General features: G+C 51.9%; 8 protein-coding genes across 8 annotated transcripts; 2 read left to right on the forward strand and 6 right to left on the reverse strand.

Annotated features, from left to right (window-relative positions):
* Positions 1-374: 374 nt before the first annotated feature.
* Positions 375-1243, forward strand: PV08_07256 (uncharacterized protein; the record flags this gene model as incomplete). The annotated part of the gene is made up of 3 exons (XM_016381586.1): positions 375-725; positions 759-791; positions 815-1243. 3 exons carry the CDS (start codon positions 375-377, stop codon positions 1241-1243), a joined length of 813 nt encoding a protein of 270 aa, XP_016234688.1.
* A 421-nt stretch (positions 1244-1664) lies between these two features.
* Positions 1665-2583, reverse strand: PV08_07257 (uncharacterized protein; the record flags this gene model as incomplete). The annotated part of the gene is made up of 4 exons (XM_016381587.1): positions 1665-2062; positions 2125-2318; positions 2384-2468; positions 2526-2583. 4 exons carry the CDS (start codon positions 2581-2583, stop codon positions 1665-1667), a joined length of 735 nt encoding a protein of 244 aa, XP_016234689.1.
* Positions 2584-3038: 455 nt separating this feature from the next.
* Positions 3039-3956, reverse strand: PV08_07258 (uncharacterized protein; the record flags this gene model as incomplete). Its single annotated transcript, XM_016381588.1, has 1 exon — positions 3039-3956. The coding sequence occupies one exon, from the start codon at positions 3954-3956 to the stop codon at positions 3039-3041; it is 918 nt and encodes a 305-aa protein (XP_016234690.1).
* A 1026-nt stretch (positions 3957-4982) lies between these two features.
* PV08_07259 (uncharacterized protein) lies at positions 4983-6546 on the forward strand (the record flags this gene model as incomplete). Its single annotated transcript, XM_016381589.1, has 3 exons — positions 4983-5022; positions 5087-5291; positions 5367-6546. 3 exons carry the CDS (start codon positions 4983-4985, stop codon positions 6544-6546), a joined length of 1425 nt encoding a protein of 474 aa, XP_016234691.1.
* A 1860-nt stretch (positions 6547-8406) lies between these two features.
* Positions 8407-8818, reverse strand: PV08_07260 (uncharacterized protein; the record flags this gene model as incomplete). The annotated part of the gene is made up of 3 exons (XM_016381590.1): positions 8407-8530; positions 8591-8708; positions 8764-8818. The coding sequence occupies 3 exons, from the start codon at positions 8816-8818 to the stop codon at positions 8407-8409; spliced, it is 297 nt and encodes a 98-aa protein (XP_016234692.1).
* A 3765-nt stretch (positions 8819-12583) lies between these two features.
* PV08_07261 (di-trans,poly-cis-decaprenylcistransferase) lies at positions 12584-13894 on the reverse strand (the record flags this gene model as incomplete). Its single annotated transcript, XM_016381591.1, has 1 exon — positions 12584-13894. One exon carries the CDS (start codon positions 13892-13894, stop codon positions 12584-12586), a length of 1311 nt encoding a protein of 436 aa, XP_016234693.1.
* A 572-nt stretch (positions 13895-14466) lies between these two features.
* Positions 14467-17061, reverse strand: PV08_07262 (uncharacterized protein; the record flags this gene model as incomplete). Its single annotated transcript, XM_016381592.1, has 1 exon — positions 14467-17061. The coding sequence occupies one exon, from the start codon at positions 17059-17061 to the stop codon at positions 14467-14469; it is 2595 nt and encodes an 864-aa protein (XP_016234694.1).
* A 610-nt stretch (positions 17062-17671) lies between these two features.
* PV08_07263 (uncharacterized protein) lies at positions 17672-20500 on the reverse strand (the record flags this gene model as incomplete). Its single annotated transcript, XM_016381593.1, has 1 exon — positions 17672-20500. The coding sequence occupies one exon, from the start codon at positions 20498-20500 to the stop codon at positions 17672-17674; it is 2829 nt and encodes a 942-aa protein (XP_016234695.1).
* Positions 20501-21149: the final 649 nt, after the last annotated feature.

The following is a 21149-nucleotide window of genomic DNA, read 5'->3' on the forward strand; positions in this document are numbered from 1 at the left end:
ATAGAAGAGTATTGCAACGTTAAATTGTCTTCCTTCAAGTCATATTAAAGGATAAGTCGTTCAGAACAGTCTGACTGCCTCCCAAGCGGAACAACGAGTCGGATAGCTTTCTCTCCAGGGCACGGATAAATATATTGTGAAGGACTTATAAGTGACCTACGGGGCAGCTGGTCCTTTGGATCCACGGGTAAGATCTCTGGAAGTCCTCGCAAGTGGGGGAAGGCATACAAGGCCATGGTCGAGCTGTTGATGATGGAAATTCCAAGCTGGACAATTTCGACTTTCAATTTCACTGCCCAAACTGACAGCGTTAGCAAAAGCAAAGCCCCTTTTTCAGGACATCAGCCTACGGACACAAAACTTGTTTTGACACCATGGGCGAAGTTACACAAACCGGTACTACTAGAGTGCCGACAAACAGCCTATTTAGCCTTCAAGGCAAGACTGTCATCGTCACGGGTGCAACTGGAGGTATCGGCCTGCCTGTTGCTGTAGCGCTGGCTGAGTCTGGGGCATCGATCGTTTCAATCCAGCTCCCCGGTGATACGAACTCGGAGAAATTGCGGAAGGCCATTGAGCAGGCAACAGGGGGGCAAAACATTAAGCAATTTGAGTGCGACCTCCTCGATTCAACGTCAATAGCGGACTGCTTCGAGCGGATCTGGACGGCAGGAGTCATACCTGACATACTCTTTCACGCTGCGGGCATCACGCATCGATCCATGGTGGCAGAGACCAGCGTCGAAACTCTGAACAAGGCAAGCGAACCGTCCCGGGAGGCTTCATCCTTGGTGATACTAATGGTTTGTGCAAGGTTGTCGACCTCAACATCAAGGCGGCATACCTGGTATGCCAGGCTTTTGGTCGGCAGATGCTTAAATTAGGCAGGAGAGGGAAGATCATCACCATCGCTTCCATGGCCGCCGAGCTAGTACAGACCAATGTCTCGGTCTATTCCTGCAGCAAGTCATTTGTCAAGAGTATGACTCGGGCCATGAGCAACGAGTGGGCCAGTAAAGGTATCCAATGCAACTCGATCAGTCCCGGATGGATCCAGACAGGCATGTGTGAGGATTTGTCTCAAGATCCTGTCTTTTCCGACTACGTCCGTCAACGGACGTCGTCGCAGAGATGGGGACAGCCAGATGATTTGAGAGGCGCGGTGATCTTTCTCGCCAGCTCCGCCAGTGACTTCATTACCGGAGCAGATATTCTGATTGACGGTGGTGTGCTTGGGAGATGAAATGTCAGAATATGAAATTCAAATTTAAGCCTGAGTTACTGGCAACAGAATCGTCGCCGTACGACGGATGGGTCTAGACTAGAAGCTGTTCCACTCTCGGCAACCTATTGGTTCTTTTGGATGTGAGCAGTATAGAAAATCATCCCACCGAGGCCACTTTCTTCTTTGGAAAGTATATGCAGAGGAACGTTCTCCTCAACGCCGGAGACATGACGTATTCTATTTACCATGATCGATGGAGAACAAGTGGTATTCTTCTACGGACTCGAATCAAATCTAGATGATTGCAAGTCAGCCATCCACAGCCTCTCTTAGAGTAGGCATCGAGAGCGCTTACGTATTTCCCTCCGTCGACTCGAAGGATGATTCCTCTGTTTGGATACGTCAGTCACCATACAAGAGAATCCACGGAGTTAGATTCTCACGTCTGAAAGTCGTTGAAGTATTCAGTGGCCAGATACAGCGTTCCCTTGGCGATGTCCAGCGGAGTACAAAGCCTTCCAAGCGGTGGATGAAGGCTTGAAAAGGTTTCCGAGTCGGGCTTGTCGTTGGCAATAAAATCTTTGAACAGAGCCGTGTTGCCGATCGAGGGTGAAATACTGTTGACGCGAATGCCAAGGGGGGAATACTCGGCAGCGAGGTGCCTGGTGACCATGTCGACAGCACCTTTGCTGGCACCGTACCAGGTCAACCCTGTAGTTGGGTTCTCTGTGATACACGAACTAATGTTGATGATGTTTCCCGCCTTCTTCTCCAGGAAATACGGCATTATGGAATTCGTGGCGTGGAATATGCTCCTGACATTGACGTCGAACACCTCTGCACAAGAAGCGGATGAGACGAGAGGACATCCATGCAGGGGAGGAGTGAGTGGTACGTACTGTCGTACTCGGCATCAGACACTTCCAGGGTAGCCTTTCTTCGATATGTCCAACCGGCGTTGTTGACCAAGACGTCGAGTCCTCCAAATGTACTCTTTGCCACCTCCAGCGCCTTGTCCCAATCGCTCCGGCGGGTAACATCCATATGTACAAGTTCTGCGTGATAATCCTGGGCTTTCAAGTCATCCACGACTCTGAACCCCGGTTCCAGTAAGCCTGCGAGCAATGAACGCAAAAACACCAACGTCTGAAATCTCACCGTTGGCCCCCGACTGCATTGATATCCGCGACCAATACTTTGGCGCCTTCTTCGGCGAAAAGCCTCACGATTCCTTCGCCGTAGCCTGGATCATGATGAGCAGTCTGTTCTAGTGGCATTCGGTGGCAAAACATCTACTGACCACTGCCCCCTCCCGTGACAAGTGCCACCTTTCCGTCCAAGAGTTGCTTTGGTGCCATATTGCGGAGTGGTCGTTGTCGAGAGAAGGTAGGTATGAGCTTAATGTCTTGCTAAGTTGCTACCTGCTCGCGCGAGAAGAGAGCAAAGCATATAACTTATAAAGACCGCTCTACATCAGAAGATTGTGCTAAATCGACCTCGGTTGCCGTATTCTTTTACACTGGCAGCAGTGCCCTCCCCAGCGGGAACGCGACCCCATGAGACGGGGTCCTGGAAGTTGCATGGGCCAAGACTGCAAAGAGGACCCACTTCACGCTAGAGGATGAATTCATACCCGACGAGAGAAGTTGACGGGACGAACAACACGAAGCTACCAGGGACATACCTTTCTTCGGTTTGGGTTTACACATCCAGCAAAAGTGAGCAGAAGTGAACAGAGACAGGACAATAATTTGATGCACTCGAGCATTCTAGCCTTGGCTGGCGGCATGTTGGATGCTACTTGTCTAACGATCTAAGCGGCAGCTACTACTTTGGATGACTCTCGTTCGCGCACCAAGTCATTACACATGGTTAGGACAGTATGACTGTCAATGTGCCGGCCCGCCCAAAGTTCCCACTGGCGAGCAAACTGATGTCCGGACACCAGGAAGCCGGGTATCACGGTCCACGATGCCTCCATCGCAGCCTTGATGTTTCGAGTGACGGGTGGATGATAGCACATGTCCAAAAGGATATTCTGTTGCTGCCGGCCACGTTGGAGGAACTGTCCCAGAATGTCACGGCAGGCAACTTCGGTGGGAGAGGTGGGCTCGAAGTCCGGGACGGTGCATATGATGTATCGAGGGCATTGTAATGTCTCGGCCTGTTCGAGACTGGTAACATGCACCAGCCGTGGCCTACTGAAGTGCCTGTAGGCTTCCACGTCTGCCATCAATGCTGCGACTTCATTGTCATCTCGATTGATGATGTAGATGGTTGAGCAGCCAAGGCCTGCTGCGAGTGCGTAAACTGCGCCTCTGCTGGCGCCCCCGGCACCATACACCACGGCTGTATGTTGTCCACTGTTCTCGTTCTTCTCTGTTGCGTTGACTGCGTTTCTGATGCCCAACCAGTCTGTATTTGTACCGTGGAGTTTGCCACTGGGGGTGCGGACCACAACATTACAGGCACCGATGTCCTGGGCAAAGTCGTCCACGGAATCTAGAAGCGGTATGATTGTGCGCTTGTGTGGCATCGTCACTATCCCTCCGGCAAAGTCGTCGCGCCGGAAAAGGGTCATCACATCGTTGACATCGCTTAACCGCAGAAATTCGCAAGTCCAATCAAGCCCCAGAGAGCCGGCGATGTAATTGTGAATTGCTGGACCTATTGAGTCGCCGCCAGGTCCACCAGCGATGTAGACGTTGTGCTTCGAAGAATGCTGAGCCATGTCGCCGTGGTTTTTTTTTGAAGTGATCAATGCTGGCCGATTCGCAAATATCAACCATCTTCCATCAACGGGGTCAAAATACATACCAAGTATCTCCTGAAAGGCGAAGGCTCTCGAAAGACCGGTCAGCAGGGAATAGCTGAAAGTCTATTTGCCGACACGTATATTCGGATAAACTCATAGGTACCTAGTTCGTGGCAAAATAGTGCCTCCAAGTTTCCCAAAACTCATTGACCCGGAGTCGAACCTGGATTCTTCACTCATGTTTTCAATCCCATCCGTCTGGATAGGTCTCATACGAACGTCAAAATGGCTTGTCCCGGGACCGTACTGATCGGAGGAATCTATCTAAAGCTTTCTTTAGACGTCGCAAATGCAATACCGATTGCATTTTACCCGACAAAGCCTCCGCTTCTTTGAGAGTTCAGCCGAAATGGCTCGGCCTCTCCAAGTTCCAGGAGAACACGACGACAAGATACAGATGGCCGCAATCCTGCACTCAGCGGTATAGGACTTTGCCGGGATTTAATGCCCCGTGGGGTCCCCATGCTGGAGGTATCACCAAGAATCCCCCCGGAAATTGCAGGCACAACATGTACCGACGCTTGAAAAATACAATATCATTCCAGAAGTCCGGGTTATATAGTCCGCTGGCCACCTTGACGAAGTTGGTGATGCCCTTTCGCTCGACGGATTATAAATCTCCGCTGCTCGCTCGCTCCTAAATCATTTCTCTGATCTTTTGGCTAAGCGCGTTGGTCCCGTCATATCGAACTGAACATTCCTCTATCATGGGTCGCCAACCTTTCCTTGGGCTCCGTGGGGCAAAGCTCAACACGGTAGTGATGATTGTAGCGGGAATGGAATTCTTGCAAGTCCCATACTATGCCTGTCAGCGGTGCGCTCTAACAATATGTGGACAGACTGTTTGGATACGACCAAGGTGTGATGGGCGGCCTTCTCACTTTACCCTCTTTCACCAACGTGTTCCCCGAGATCTGTACAACGACAGGTTGCACTGCGAACATGACGCCGTCTGAGAAAAACAATCAGTCGACCATTCAAGGTGACTCAACCATCCTTCCCACGAGTACCTTGTCAGTTTGTTGTCTGACGCCAATATATGTCAGGGGTCGCCATCTCCTGCTACACCCTTGGCTGTGCTGTGGGAGCCTTCCTGGCCATGCGATTTGGCCAGATCACGGGCCGCCGCTGGGCCATTTTCATCGGTTGCTCAGTGGTATCCATCGGGGCAGTGCTCCAGTTTTCTGCCTTTGGGCTTCCTCAATTCGTGGTCGGGCGGGTTATCTGCGGCATGGGCACGGGTATCAACACGTATGTGTCTGTGTCCTTCTCTGCTACTGACCACAAACTTTTGGACACTTAAGTTGACTCGATGTGTGTGCACAGCTCTACTGTCCCAGTTTGGCAGGCTGAGACAACCAAGCCTCACCAGCGCGGACCGGTCATCGCGTTCGAGACCTCCATGGTCATCGCGGGCGTCATGGTCAGCTATTGGATCGACTTTGGCCTCTCTTACGCGGAGCCAAGCTCTGCGGCATGGAGAGTTCCGGTCGCGCTTCAACTGGTGTTCGCCTTGATAGTCTTGGGCATGATTCTGGTCATGCCAGAGTCTCCTCGGTGGCTCATTTGCCAGGACCGGCTGGAAGAGGCCGCCGCGGTCGTCAGTGCTCTCTACGATCTGCCCGAGGAGGACCCACTCGTGGCCGACCAGCTACAAGCAATCCGTGCCATACAGCAAGTCGGCAGCAAAGCTGGCATCCTCGAAATGTTCACCCAAGGGCCCCTCAAGAACCGCACCCGCACCATGTTGGGCGTAGGTATCCAGGTCCTCAGTCAGCTCTCCGGCATCAACATCATCACCTACTATGCCGCCACCATCTACGAAAACGAGATTGGACTGACGCCATTCGTGTCGCGGCTATTAGCCGCCGGTAACGGGACGCAGTACTTTGTGGCGTCGCTTTTCTCTGTCCCCATCATCAAACACTGTAACCGACGGCCCGTCATGATGATGGTGGCCTCTGGAATGAGCTTGTCCATGGTTGTCCTCGCCATCCTGAACAGCATCGGTGGCCGGGGACCAGGGATTGGTGCGGCCGCTTTCCTCTTTGTCTTCAACACCTTCTTTGGCATTGGTTATGCGCAGTTGTCCTGGCTGTATCCTGCCGAAGTGACACCGTTGTCCGTCCGGTCGCAGGCAAACGCCCTGTCCACGGCGTCAAACTGGCTGGGCAACTTCATGGTTGTCATGATCACGCCCGTGGCTTTCAATAACATCGGCTGGAGGACGTATATCATCTTTGCCATCTTCAATTTTGCCGCCGTTCCCGTCTTTTACTTGTTCTTCCCTGAAACCCGTGGCCGTTCTCTGGAGGAGGTCGATCTCATTTTCCGCCAATCCAAAAACTTGCGCCACGCCGTCCAACTCGGCTTTACCATGGATAGGCATTTCGATCACAAGGGCAACTTGTTGAAGAGCATGGTCCAAGATGTTCAAGGTGAGGGAAGCCCGGCAAAGGATGATTTCACCGTCACCGAACACCGTGAGGTTTCCCCTAAGACCTGACCATCTCGAGCCGGGTTAAGGTTCTGTGCATGGTAAAGAAAGGGGTGAGAGAGAACGTCGCCAGGGGATTTCGTAGGTAGAAAAGAGACAAAGTGTCACGAGGGAAGTCCGTACATGCAAAAGATTTCCGGGGAAAGGAATGTAGTCAAGGATCAGGCGGTGCTGTACTAGTCCACGGCATTCATGATGTTCACTATTCAGCACCCTTGAATCATAGATCGCTGGTATTAAGAACAATTGCATATCCTGCTAAAACTGCATACTAGGAAGAGTCGGGACAGTCTCTGGACTGATCTTACACATGAAACTGCCCGTGTACGCTCGTATTTGTCTTCGCCTTTGTCGTTGGCATTGTCGTTGGCATTGCCAGTGTCATTGTCGTCGCACGTCGGATATCGAATGTGGTTGATGTGGTTGTCGTCAAATGAAACATTAATCAACTAGTTTTGTTGAGGCAGGTGAGGCGACTATCCTACGTCAGACGAGGCAGGTGTGCCGGCTACACTCTGTACCCGTCCACGTCCTCTACATACCTCAGTCGAACCTTTCATTTGATCGTGAACTCGATTGTCTTCAGAATCTCATTTGCTCGCTCTGTGTGTGTGTGTGTGTGTGTGTGAGAGAGAGAGAGAGAGAGAGAGAAACTGAGATGAGAATCGCAACGGACGACACAGCTACAACTACAACTGTAATAGCACCATCATCACGACTGACGGCAAAGGCAAGGCAAGGCAGGGTAAGGTCAGACTGTTTAAGTTTTGGGAAAGAATGTGCTTTCATTGCACTACTTGATCCATTCAAGGATATTACGATGTCTTTGTTTCTCGATCTCATGAGCCCCTCTCAGACTCCAGGAGTCGCCGATCTACCATTTCATTACAAAGTATTCCGGATGGGACGACGTATATGTCGCTAAAATCCCCATTCTTCCCACCGCCAATTTCGTCCTTCCTTCTGCTGTCTTCGCCACGATGGCGGCATCCCTCGACGAAGAGGACTCTCATACATGCGAGAGACATCACTTATTTCACGCCAGGAGATACCAACTGCCGATACAAAACAATGGACAGACACAAATGATGTTTGAGGAGTGACGTTGGGTCGAATCTTCTGTTCGACGACCGCAGCCATCCTGTCGTAAACCACTTCTCTCTGCAACGACGTCCGCTTAGAACTGCTCTTTCTCTCAATCCGGGAGGGAAGGTCGATAAGAGCCGTCACCGCCGCCGCCGCCGCCAAACTTCTCGAATCGGCCCTTCGGTCATTCCATTTATCCTCGTCGTCGACAAGTATTTCCATGTGCCGCGGCCGGCGTTTTCCTTCCTCCCCAGAGGTTTGACATCTTCCAAGGGACGACCAAAGCTTTCTCTTGGCTGGGGCGCCTTGCACGACGGTTGTCACCGTCGTAGTTAGTGGTTGTGGTCTTGGGGGACTGTGGTTCGGGAGGGAGAAGGCCAGATCGACGGAAGAGAAGACTAGGTTATCCAAGCGGTGACTTCCGTCTTCGTTTAGAAGAATATTTGCAGCTCGCGTGCATGTCGAAGTGATGCCAAAAGAGACGCCTTATTGTAACACACGGATGAAGTTGCAGTGCTGAAATCGACTCCAACTTTCACACGCACATCACCGACCAGACCAGACCAATGCACGGAGGGACATCGTCAAGATCTTGAACCTAAAGGGTTTGGAGACGCTGAGCTGTCTCTTCCAGTGTGCTAACCCAGGTCTCAATGTCGTCGTCGTCCTCTTTCTCACATTTAACACAGACCACTTGACAAAAGCCGACGATGCGAAAGTCTTTCCCCCTCGATTTTATTTTGTTTCGACAGTTTGGGTTTGTGCATTTGATTGGCCCTGTCTTTAATTTTTCCCCTTATTTGCTCTTCCTCGATCCTTTCTGAGCGCCTCCTTGCCGCGGCCAACAAGCCGAATCTTGGTGCCCAGGCCCTTTGTCTTCTCACCTAGGCGGCAGACTTTTTGCTGCCTATGAAAACACAACGTCAGTACATCTCAGAAGCCGCCTGTGACAAAGGAATTCACTCACAACGCTCGCACATTGTGCTTCGGGTACGACTTCTGGAGCTCCAGATAGTCGACCGAGATGGTCGAAGCCGCAGGATCATTCGCTGTTGAGGCGATTACCCGCCTCAACAGGTCCAAATCTGCGGCATTCAGGGGTCCAGGAGTGGGGCTTGGTGCCCTTTCCCTTTCCCTTACCCTTCCCACCCTTCTTCTCGTTGTGGTTGCTGTTCTTTTTCTTCTCCGCACCCATCGTGTCGTTGACTGGCTCGTTGCAGGTGGAGATTGACGTCTGATTGTTGGTGAAATCAGAGGAATGTTGTCGTTCCCTCAAGACTCCTCTGTCGACATCCCTCCCAACAAAGGTCGTTTTTATATATATATCCCATCTCCTGGGATATCGATGAATATCACATCGCGCTGTCATTGCGTGTGTGGATATCAGAGGCCCCTATGAAAGGAGCCAAGATATCATTTCTGAATGAATTTGAAACGAACGTTCTGAAATCGAGACGGAGGAGGTGATAGGGAACTGGTAAAGCAGACCGGAGAACGTCGCTCCGTGCGAGAGGGGGTACTGTTCCTGCCCGCTGTCTTCCTCTTCTCCTTCTTCTTCTTCTTCTTCTTCTTCTTCTCCCTCCTCCCTAGCGTCAGGATGTGATGTGGAACTGGTAAAGCAGACCGGAGAACATAGGTCCTTCGTGGGAGAGTTTGAATGTGACCGAAGGACATTGTCTAACGCTGGAGGGTCGATGACGCCGTCGAGGTCGAAAACCTCCCTCAACTCCCGCATGACGGCGGGCCTCCTCTTCCGTGGCCAAGCCTCTCCAGAGGACTGATGCTCCTTCCCCAGATGCATATTCTTTGCTGAGTCTGAGGAACTCGGTGACCCCCACCACGTTGGGCAAAGTTCTCTGCATAGGTGTTTGCCGCAAGGTGGAATCGGTCTAACGCCAGAGAGTCGACTACTGCGTCGAGGTCGAAAACCTCCTCCCTCAACTTCCGCATTACAGCGAGCCTCCTCTTCGTATTGATACTCCTTCCTCAGACGCATATTCTTTGCTGAGTCTGAGAAACTCGGTGACCCCTACCACACTGAGCAAAGTTTTCTGCATCGCTGTTTGTCGCAAAATGGAATCCTGGATCAGGCCCCAGTCGCAGCCCCAAAGGATTTGATGGCAATGACAACGGCAAGTTGCAAGTCAAGACTCAAGCCAACAGTGTGACGTGTTGTCCTGGAGGACCGCAGCTGGCAGCCCAAGACGAGTCAGCTGGTTCGTCCCTGGGGGTCGCACCAGGGAAAAGGGCGTGCGGAAGAGAAGATTAGGGACGATGAGGAGGAGGAGGTGGTGGTGGTGGGGAGAAGGTTCCACACTGGGAACCTGAATGAAGGCAGCCGTTGTGCCACCGGTCCCTATCCAATGGGTGATTTTCAGAGGAACCACAGGAACACGGTCGGTGACAGTGTAGTTTCTCCACCCAGATACGTCTTCCAGGCATGATCGTTCCTAGGTATGTTCGTAGCGAACAACCCAGACCAGTTCGTTCATGGTGACGTGTTTGCTCTGAGCCCTTGAGCTGTTCTGTCGCCGGATGAAGAGCTCTCAATTCGCGGCCTCCATGTCTTCAACACAATCTTCCTGGGGCGACGATGATTTTCGTCTATCGCAACAACAACAAGTTCTGTTCCTCGAAAGCCTAAGTTCCGATAGGTGCGGGCGAGTCTTCGAGTCGCGATTGTCCAGACACAGGAAAATGACGCCGTATGGTAGCATACGGAGTCACTGTTTGGCATTGGATCTGGTTGTTGTTGACTCGGTCATAGGGACGCGTCGATCAAAAAGAGAGTTCGTCCTCTGTGACGCGCTCTCGGCCGCCAAACCAGTGGTGGCGGCGGCGGCGGCGGCGGCGGCGGTGGCGGCAGAGAGGCCAGAGATGGAATCATCGTTGTCAACATGGTCCTCTCGCCGTCGTTGACGTTGTTGTTGGTGACTCGGTCTTTTTGACGCGTTGATCAGATAAAGAGTTTGTTCTCTGTGACGCGCTTCTCGGCCTCCCAAGCCAGTGGCTTTGGAGGCGGTGCGAGAGGCGGAGATGGTGGCGGTGGCAGACGAGACGCAAGAGAGGAATCGTCGTCATCATCATCATGATCCTCCTCTGGTCTTGTTGTCGTCGTCGTTGTTGTCGTTGTCGAGGGAAGAACTTTTTCATTCGATGAGGCTTGAGAACTCAAGAAGAACTCTTGTTCTGATTTGTCTGAATAGTTGCCTCTGTGCCGAATCCTGCGTACCAAGATTGAAATCATATATATAAATACATTCGTTGTCATGAATGTATTTGTGGAGGTTTGCTTTTTGGGTTTGAAGTGTGTGGTGCAGTGTGGTGTGTGGCTGCACCACGAGGAGGTTTCAAGGTTCGAGGTCGAGGTACAGAGGGTTTTGATGTTGTGATGTTCTTTGTTGGATGCAGTGTTCTTTTGTTGGTTGCAATGTTCTTTTGTTGGTTGCAATGTTCCATGTTGGAGTGGTGTTGTTTCTTTGTGGATGCGCCGAGCATTGTCATGCACACTGCGCTCTTCCCTCTCCTCTCCATCGGTGCTGCCAATGAGTTGCAACGCGCAAGATCGAGCGAGGAGAGGAGCGAGACTCATTTCACAGATGGAGAGGAGAGAGAAGAAAGAAGACAGAGAGAGAGGAAAGGTAGGTTGTTGTGCTGCTGTTGTCGTCTGCAGATGTGTTCCGCTGGTGTTCAGGGGTGTTGCAGCCTTGTGTTGTTCTGTGCTGTGCTGTGCTGTGCTGTGCTGTGCTGTGCTGTGCTGTGCTGTGCTGTGCTTGTTCTGTGAGAAGACAAGAGGAATGTCGCAGAGAGAAAGAGAGAGAGAGATGCAGAGGGCGCGAGGGGGGGTTATTTATAAGAAACTGTTGGTCGCGATTCACGGTATGAATCACTCTCGTAACTGCTCGCGACACCGTATTTACTGATGTACTGCTACTTTCGTGCAGTATGCAATACTGAATCGCTCGGGAACAACTGCCTGTTGTTAAGAGAAGCACGGCAAATGACTCACCCTGAGGTTTAGTACAGTATACACCGTGAAGTGTAGAGAGAGAGAGAGAGAGAGAGAGAGAGAGTAACGTAGTATAACTTGTCACTGCTGATACTATGAACAGCAAATAATGAAGATGTCGCGAACGGTACACACCAAGTATCGTGAATATCGCGTTGACTTGTACTGTGTGACTATCGTACTGTCGCGATTGTTGTAAACACTGCGAACCCGGTGAACGTCCGTCAGTCACTGAATGCGTGTGATGATGCGAGGTATTGGGGAGTCATCAACATACATACCTGATCCACAGACTGGTACAGTATGAATATTACTTTCTCAATACCTGATACGTCGACTCACCCAGTCACATACCGAGTCTCTGGGTACCCACACAGCCCGATGCACGTGGAAGCCTCCGCGACACAGTGACACAGGCGAGACAGTGAGATACAGTACTGTAGATAGGTATCGGAGGTTGTTGGCATTCGTACAGTCAATCATTCATTCATCCATCCATCCATCCAGTCGGTCGGTCGTTCGTGATGTGGATACCATCTTGAATCATATTGCGACCTATAGTCAGACACTCAGACCCACTGGTGCACAAGGACTCAGTCAGGCTAGCTAGAATCTAAGAACATCCAAACGGACAACAGCAGACAAGGATACCTACCCAGGTAGATTAGAGAAACTTGATTCGATGTCTGATGTATTATGTACGTGTGTAGAATGATGATCTCGATCTCGATCTCGACCAGGACCAGAGGGCAGCGTAGGGTATCTTGATAATGCATTCCATACCCCAGTACCACAAACCTGCCTTCGTACAGGGACATACCTGAGGTATCTCTCCTGCGCCTTGTTAGCTCGGCCTTTGCTTTGCTGTGTCTTGTCCCTCGCCGTGTCCAAATGCAAAGACCAGCTCGTACTCCGTCCTCTGACTCGACACAGACCAGCAAGCCAGCAAGCTCAAGCAGCTCTCAATTTGACACCATTCAATCGTTCTTCTTCCGATCTCCTTCCCCCCTCTTCACTCGCGGCAGAAGAAGCAGCTTGGGTCTTCCGTACACGCCACTGCCACTCCCACAACACAGGCAAAAAGCTCCACAGATCAAAGTCGGGCCACAAGACGTCCAGAAACACAATCTGCGTGTCTTGCGTGCACTGCCACAACATGAAATCACTCAATCTTCCTACACCACTCGTACGGACGAGCAAGTCTATAGGCGGATCGTTGGCCGTGTACATGTGTGAGTTCAGTGTTTCCGCCGTAATCAGTTCAGGGGAAGGGTATGTCTCGGTCTGACTCTGACCTTGACCCTGATCCTCACTAGACAGCGGCGAATGTACTGGTTTCGTGTCGGGGGAAAGCGGAGTAGACTCAAATCGCGGTGAGCTCGTCGTCGTCTTTGCAGTGTTGTTGTCGTCGTGTTGCAACGTTGTGGAAGTAGATACAGACGAAGTGTCTTGTTCGTGTTCGTGATCCTGGTCGGAATGCGAGTACGACGATAATGAAGTCGTGCTGGAACTGGTCGACGGTGATTGCGATTGCGAGCGCAGCCCACGCAAGTCAGGAGGTTGGAGATATGAAGACGAGAGCGTGTTGTCTTTTTGTTCATGACTCTGGTGCTGTCGTTGCTGCTGAGTTCGTATCGTACTCGCTATCCTCTCTTCTCTAAATGGACTTCTCTGCACGTCCGCCGGCGGCAGAGGTCTCGAGTACTCTTCCACGGTATCCCGGATCGCCGACGTGATTTCCTCCCTGCTCGTATATGGAAAGCAAATGTTCAGCACGCATCCGCTGTTGTGCGATGTCATCTGTATCGCTCGGTCCACGGCCTCGAGGACGTCCGGCTTGATGAGCTCTCTCTGTCCCAGCACGCGGATCCGAGCACCGTACCGATCGAGCAGTTCGCCGTGCTGCACGAGCTGTTTCAGTTTGATCTTGGCCATGTCCATGAGGGCGTCAACCTCGTATTTGGTGCGCTTAAAGTTCTCGATGCTGAAGGCGTAGATGGTGACGTGCGTCACCCCGGCTTTGTAGCATACTTCCAGGATCCTCGCCAGCGCTTCGAACCCCAGGTTGTGCCCTTCGACGGTTTCTATTCTGTGGGTTTTGGCGTACCGCCTGTTCCCGTCCATGACAAAGGCCACATGTTTCGGCATCGGGCCTTGACGCAGCGCGCCTATGAGGAGTTCTCGGAGTTGGTTCAGGGCCCATTCTGCCGGAGGCGAAGACAGGAGCCACCGGCGAAGGTGAGACATGTGTCTGGAGGTCATTGTGTCGATGTTGCGCAGAAGGTACTTTCAGGTGGAAGCACGGCGGACTGCAGAGCGTGGAGGGGAGACGTCCAGGACCAGCACTCGCTCACCAGGCGGTATCCGTGCTCGTACTCGGGAGGAAGGAAAACAGTAGCATAGATAGAATAGAAAGTCGACACAGGAAAGGAACAAGAGCGCAAGGCAGGCAACAGTCTATATATCTGTCTACAAGGACACAATACTTGGCCTTGGTGTAGAAAGTACACGTACGTAACTATCAGAACAAGCTGCGCCAGCTTTTTCCGACTTTCGCTTCTTGGACTCTGAATCGGGTGATGATTGACTTCAAGCCACCACCATCTCGACAGACTCTATTTTAGTACCATCCAAAGTACAACACACAAGGACATCCACAGCACAGCGAGATCCCATGATACAATCTAGATCCCACCGAAACAGTCGTCCATGCAATATATGTTCATGCACGACAGCACAGCCAAAACATGCCATTTGCTCAAGAAGAGAGTCATTTTATAACCTCGCTAAAGTCTGCACAAAGAGAAAGACCATCCTATATTTCCCATCCAATTTCATCGGTCGGATACTCGTGCACTCTCCTGTTCGCCCCCCCGACCACCTTGTGGAAGTAGAACGTCAGGAAGCTTAATCCCAACGCCACCTTTAGGACCGACTTCTTTCTCCTTCTTGGGCTGAGGGCTGCCTCGACCACCGCTGTTGTTGTCATTCTTCTCCTCCTCTTCCTGTAATTGAACTTCCAGTCGCTTCAACTTCTCTCCCCGCAGAATCTTCAAGATTTCTTCCTTATCCAGTGTCTCAAACTCAAGAAGAGCATCCTTCAAAGCTTCCAATTCCTTTCTCTTTTCCTTGACAATCTTGTCTGCTCTCTGTCGTCCACCTTCCACAATTTCACGGACTTCCCGCTCGATTTCTTGCTTGGTCTCGCTCGACAGGTTGTTGTAATCTGAATGCAGATCGACATTGCCGAGCTTCGGTGAGTATCCAAACTGGGTGACAAGGTGATAGGCAACACGGGTCGCTTGTTGGACATCTGACGCAATACCACTCGATACCTTGTTCGGACCATACACCAACTCCTCTGCTGCTCGTCCACCCATCGATACATCAATGTCGCTGAGGTATTGGTCGTAGGCATAGCTCACAGCATCCATTTCAGGGAGCTGATGGGTCACGCCGAGAGCATGACCACGCGGGACGATGGTCATCTTGTACAGTTCCTTGCTTCCAGGGGTGAAAAGGGCGACCAGGGCATGACCGGCTTCGTGATATGCAGTCATCACCTTGTCCTTTTCTCGGATATGTCTGGACTTGTTCTCGGCACCGAGCAAGATCTTGTCTCTAGCCCACTCAAAGTTCTGAGCATTGACCTTCTTGTACTTCATTCGAGATGCATGCACAGCGGCCTGATTACACAGATTCTCGAGTTCGGCACCAGACATTCCACTAGTTGCGCGACCGAGGCTGGTGGCGTCAACATCTGCGGCAATGGGCATGTTCCTCATGTGGTGCTTCAAGATCTCAATACGGCCTCTAACGTCTGGCAGAGGAACCGTAACGTGGCGATCAAAACGCCCAGGTCGAGTAAGTGCTTTGTCGAGGGATTCCGGATAATTTGTGGCGGCGATGAGGATGACTCCGGTGCTAGGACTGAAGCCATCCAATTCGGTAAGCAGTTGGTTGAGTGTCTGTTTGGCGTATGCCGGATCACGGGCATTTCGCTTTCCTCCGACAGCATCGAGTTCGTCAATGAAGATGATGGCTGGGGCTTTGTTCCGCGCTTGGGCGAAGAGGTCTCGAACACGTTTCGCACCAACACCAACGTACAGTTCATCGAACTCGGATCCAGACATGTAGAACACAGGGACTCCGGCTTCACCGGCAACTGCACGAGCAAGCATGGTTTTGCCGGTACCAGGAGGACCAACCAGAAGTACACCTTTGGGCAGTTTACCACCTAGTCGGTTGAACTTGTCGGGGTTCTTCAAGAACTCCACCAGTTCCTGTAGTTCTTCCTTTGCCTCGTCGCACCCGTGAACGTCGTTGAAACGAACTGTCTGATGTTGAGGCTGGACTTCATTATTCTGTCCGACGCGGGTTCGGAAACTGCCAGTAAATTCGACGACCATGGTGAGAATAACCAACAGGAAATATGCAGCAAGACCAACCCAAAGGAACGTTCGGACCCATTTGAGAATTGTCGCGCCCCACGATTCTTCCACTACCACGTAAAGAGGTGCCTCTTTCGCGCCGGTGCCGGACTTGTTACCGGGCATGATCATTTGTCCACCATAGTTCTGTCCAGCAACTGCATGACCAACGGCTTGCAATTTCTCCGGGCTGAGTCCGCCACCTTGCGCCATTGCCCCAGTTGGAACATTGGCTCCAGGAGCAGGCACAGAGCCAGTCATCTGCAAAGCCTTGAGATACGAAGCATCTGCCGCAGGACTTGAAGCATAGCGACCGGACTGATATCTTTCAATGACAATCTTTGGCATATTTGCCCGCAGCAAAGCCGAGTAGAAAGCAGTCTGCGCCGAGGCACTAGTGGGGTTATTGTTGGCAGTCCGCTCAGCATGAGCGAGCATGTTCTGGTTGGCGGGTTGGAACGACATAGAGAACTGTCTAGCTGGGCTTCCAAAACTCGGACTTCCCCTGCGCGGAGAACCAAACAACAGGGATGTCAGGCTCGAATTGTTGCGGGTTGTATGCATCGATCGCGTGCGGGTCGCTGGAGTCGATACTCGTGGCGCACTTGTCGAGAGTGACCTCCGAAGGACTGACAGAGGAGTTTGATATGGCATTATGGCTAAACGAAGGCTGGGTGACATTGAAGGGAGTGCTCGTCGAGGATCGACATGAAGCGGTATCGCTCGCAAGCTGCTTGTCGGCACAGCCGCCATGAAATCGGGAATGAGTTGTTTCGTAGACGAATGTATCTCTCGTGCGACCGGAACGTTTCCTTCTGCTCGTCGGCTCGTAAGCCGATGGCGGCGAATAGCGGCCAAGGGAGAAGTAGTGAGTGAAGGGAGGATGTCTGGGCCGAACGCGGACAGGCTCTGAAAGATCCGAATAGTCAGCATTGGACGGTAGGCAGCCAGCAAAGTGACACTCACGGGAAGTTGAGACAGCGGAGCCTGTAGGGCCATTTGAAGGTAAGAGAAGCGGCGGGAGCCGCAAAAACAGTTGAAGGCAATCACTGAAGCAAAAATGAGAGAATGGCCGCGATACAAGAAATACAAGATGAAATAAATGGCCTCGCGGTTGTTGCCACGCTGCGAGGTGGTAGGATGTTGTCGGGATGAGCGAGCGCAGGCGGAAGGTCGACGACGAGTAGATGATGCGATTCCATCCTGTTCGTTGGTCCCGCTTCCGCACATTGACTGTCGCCACGCGCCGGGATCACGGGATGAGCACGTGATGCCGGGCCGGGACCATCGGGCTTAGTCAGCGGCGTTTCTGAGGTCTTGCAGCAGTACTGTAGGGGTACTGCGAGTACTCGTAGATTGGGAACACCTCCTACAATACACGCCAGACAGCAAGATCAAAAGACATCCCATGAATTACCATTTCAATATGCAATGCTGTTGGACGTAAGAGGTAGGCACTCTTCTTATGCTACTTTACCCACGCGGCGCTCATGCACAAATCCTTGCCCAGTCTCAATGCTATTCTTTATATGGATACAAATTCAATATGCTGTCATGAACATTCGTAAACATGATCCCTTTGACGAGCCATACCTCCTCTTCCAATCCTTCAAGGTCCGACGAAGAACTTAGAGGCCTCAATAACATCAGCATCTCCATTTGCGAAATCCCAACCGACGATGCGACTGTCTTGTGAGCAACAGACAATGCGTCGAGCGTCGAACTGGAGTTTGAATACTCGGGACACAGAAGACGGTTGGTGTTCTTGGTGCTGCCCTTGAGCCACAGGTGGTGCGGCCGCGGGTTGTTGCTGTTGAGCAGGAGTTGGTGTTTGCTGGACGGTATGTGGGAGTGGTGCTGTTGGTGCCGGAGTGTGTTGGTTCTGGTTGGTGCTGGTCACGCTTCGACTTGCTTGACTCTGCGATCCCGTAGTCTGTCCATGTGAGGATGATCTATTTTGTACTGCTTGGTTCAACGCTTGCTGAACAGCTTGCGACACCGCAGCTTGGGTGTGGGCAACGGCAGCGTTGGCGATACTCTGTGGCGTTCCACTAATACTTGCACTGGCAGCAAAGTTGGAATTGAGGTTTACCCCGTTCCTCGGGCCGTTAATAGGGGGGTTCAATAACCTCCCTACGCCCATGACATTCGACAGCCCGGCACCAAGACTGGCAAAAGATGTTCCAACAGCCTGTTGTACAATCTGCGAGGCCGACATGACTCCGGGATGAGCAGACCCTCCCGGTCCGACGGTGCCCAAAGATGGCTGCAGTACGGCGGCTGTAGCCTGAACAGGACCATTTGTGGGTTGGACAGCTGTAGCCGCGGCATTTTCCGTGACGACAGGCCGAGGACGTGTGCGCGTTCTCGTACTGCTCGGTGAGGTATGGGTAAATGGATGTTGGAATAGCTGTTTGCCAATCACCCAGTGACCTTCGGCGTTCTTTCTCCAGATGATAATGGTCTGATCATAGCTACCGGACACGATCCGTCCCCACTTACTACCGCCTCCTCCAGGTGGCAGTTTAGATCCAAGGGCGAGACGAGAGCTGCCGTGCTCACCCTGCCGAACTTCTCGAAGAAATCTTCGGTCATTGACGGCCTTGCCATTGGCCAATTCCGCAAAATACTGTCGCTCGGCCTCTCTGGCTTGGACATTATCGTCGTCATCGCTTCCAGGCAGGTCCCCAAATCCAGCTTGAATGGTGCGCACCAAGTTATGGTGGCCCTTCAACTCTGCAACCTCGGCGCCCGTAATAGGATCGTATATGCGGACGGTGTTGTCACTACTACCGCTCACGATACGCTTGCTGTCGAATTGGACGCATGCGATGCCCTTTTGATGCCCTTGCAATGTACGCAAGACCTTGCCATTCTTGGCGTTCCACACCTTGATCAGTCTATCACCAGATGCAGAAACAATCAGGTCTCCATTGATCTGAATGGCATTGACCGCAGCATTGTGACCTTCCAGGGTCAACAGAAGCATATATGGTTTCAAAGCCCGGATTGTGCCGTTGGCCATCCTTGCCTCCAAAAGCGAGGGCTCCATGTCGGCCGTGTTGACAATGTAGGAAGGTACGCGCGCAGTACTTGTTCGCTCCACTTTAGGGTAGTCCTCGTCTGTAGCGGTGAGGGCCTGTCGATTCCATATCTTGATCCGTCGATCTTTGGAACATGTCACGAGGTATCGCTTGTCGAATCTGAGATTAAGAACAGATTCCTCATGGGCGGACGGGATCTCATGAATCTTTTGCCCGGTGGAGAAGCGCCATATCACCACACTTGCATCACTGCTACCGGAGATGATCACGTCCTGGTCTTCTGTAGGGTCGAATTGAAGACAAAGGACAGACTGGGAGTGACCAACTAAAGGTTTTCCACGGAGGCGCCTGGTCTCGAGATCCCATATACGTAACGTTTTGTCCCGACTGCCGCTAACCAGCCATTTACCAAAGAACTGGATGGTATAGACACATTCAGTGTGGGCTTCGTTCGGGTAGTCAGGATGGGGGAGCTCAAACGTTGTGTATAGACCTCTAGTCCAATTGTGTTCCAGCTTTTGGCGTTGCATGTACAAATGCAGCCAATTCAATCTGTCCCCTCCACTGGAGTCATTTACAGTCAGGCTCGACTTGGCAGGAGGTTCCATAGCTGTGTTCTCTTCATTCTTGATGTTTGTTGGTTCCGGGTTGTAATCCATCTCATTGTCTGACTCAGAACTCGATCTCTTGTTGGGTCGTTGAGGAGAGTGTTGGGTGCTATTCGGAGCATCTTGCATCTCTTGGTCATCGGGATCAGCCTCAACCACTCCGTGCTGTTCGCGCCAGGAAGATACATCCGCAGATACCTTGCGTGGCCTTGAATCCAGCCAATCCGAGGTGGCGCGCTTCTTAAGCGAGGGTTGTCCATAATTCTGCGCGCGAGATCTCTTGAATTCTTGTCGGATGAGCGAGTTGTGCGCATGTTCGAAAGCGCTGACTTCTTCCTTGTCGTATCTCCATCCTTGACTCTTGTACAGCTCGAGCCAGAGCATAGGGTCCATGATGCGGGCTCTCCAAGTCCGCGAGGCGAGGGAGGCGGTCAACAGGGTGTTGGCATCGAGATATGAGAATATCAAGCCAGTGATTTCTGCAGGAAGCTTTTCTACGGGATCCATATGCAGCAGTGGCGTCAAACGATCCACGACCGCGGCAATATTCGACGTCCGAAGAGTGCGCAACACTTCGTAGGCGATCTCTGCTCGAGACTCTTCATTCTGAGCCATGACCCACTCTTGAAACCGAGCAGCCATGGCGGCAGACATGTTCCGGCCGTTCTCATCTTGGCTCATTGTGTCTTCGGAAAAGCCTTCGTCCAAGCGGAAGGGCGTAGTCGTGGAGCTGGAGGGATAGTCTGACCGTAACGAATCCATGTCTGCACTGTTGTAGGGATCCATCGCCAAAGGAGCCGAGGTCGGGGCTTGGGGATGACTGGAGAGCGTCGAGAGGTCAAGGGAGGCGACGTCGACAAGACCGCAGGGAGGATACGTATGGTATTAAAGACCAAAGAGGCTGTAAATGGCGTTGTTCAGCCTGAGGAGGAGGACTAGGCCGTAGGTGTCGGTGTTGCCTTGCGTGCGGCAAAACAACAACAATAACAAACGAAGTCAGGATGTGTCATAAGAACGGCATGATAGTCGACCAAAAATCGTGGAAATGGACAAGAAAGTGTCAACTGCTCGTGCAACAGATCATGAAGGGGGAACACGAGGTCTAATGAGGCCGAAAGTGTATATGGACGGATGATGATGTTCGAGGCGCATGCAACTTTTTGTGTTGGAGACGATGCAGTTTGCCTTGTTTTGATTAATCCGGCTAGTCAGGCCAACCACGTCAAAGCGATTTTCCTCACGATGACACAATTCTTCACATCTTCGTCTTCATCTTCTTCGTCAAATCCTTGTCTCTATTACTCGAGCCTCGGTACCTAGGAATTATGTGTACAGGTGTTACAAAGACGCGGAAAGTCACACATGAGCATATATATTCGTCTGACCTGAGTACGGATCCAGATCAGTGTCGCCTCTCCTCCACGGGGTAATCCAG

The sequence above is a fragment of the Exophiala spinifera genome (genome assembly GCF_000836115.1).
Source record: "Exophiala spinifera strain CBS 89968 unplaced genomic scaffold supercont1.5, whole genome shotgun sequence".
Taxonomy (NCBI): domain Eukaryota; kingdom Fungi; phylum Ascomycota; class Eurotiomycetes; order Chaetothyriales; family Herpotrichiellaceae; genus Exophiala; species Exophiala spinifera.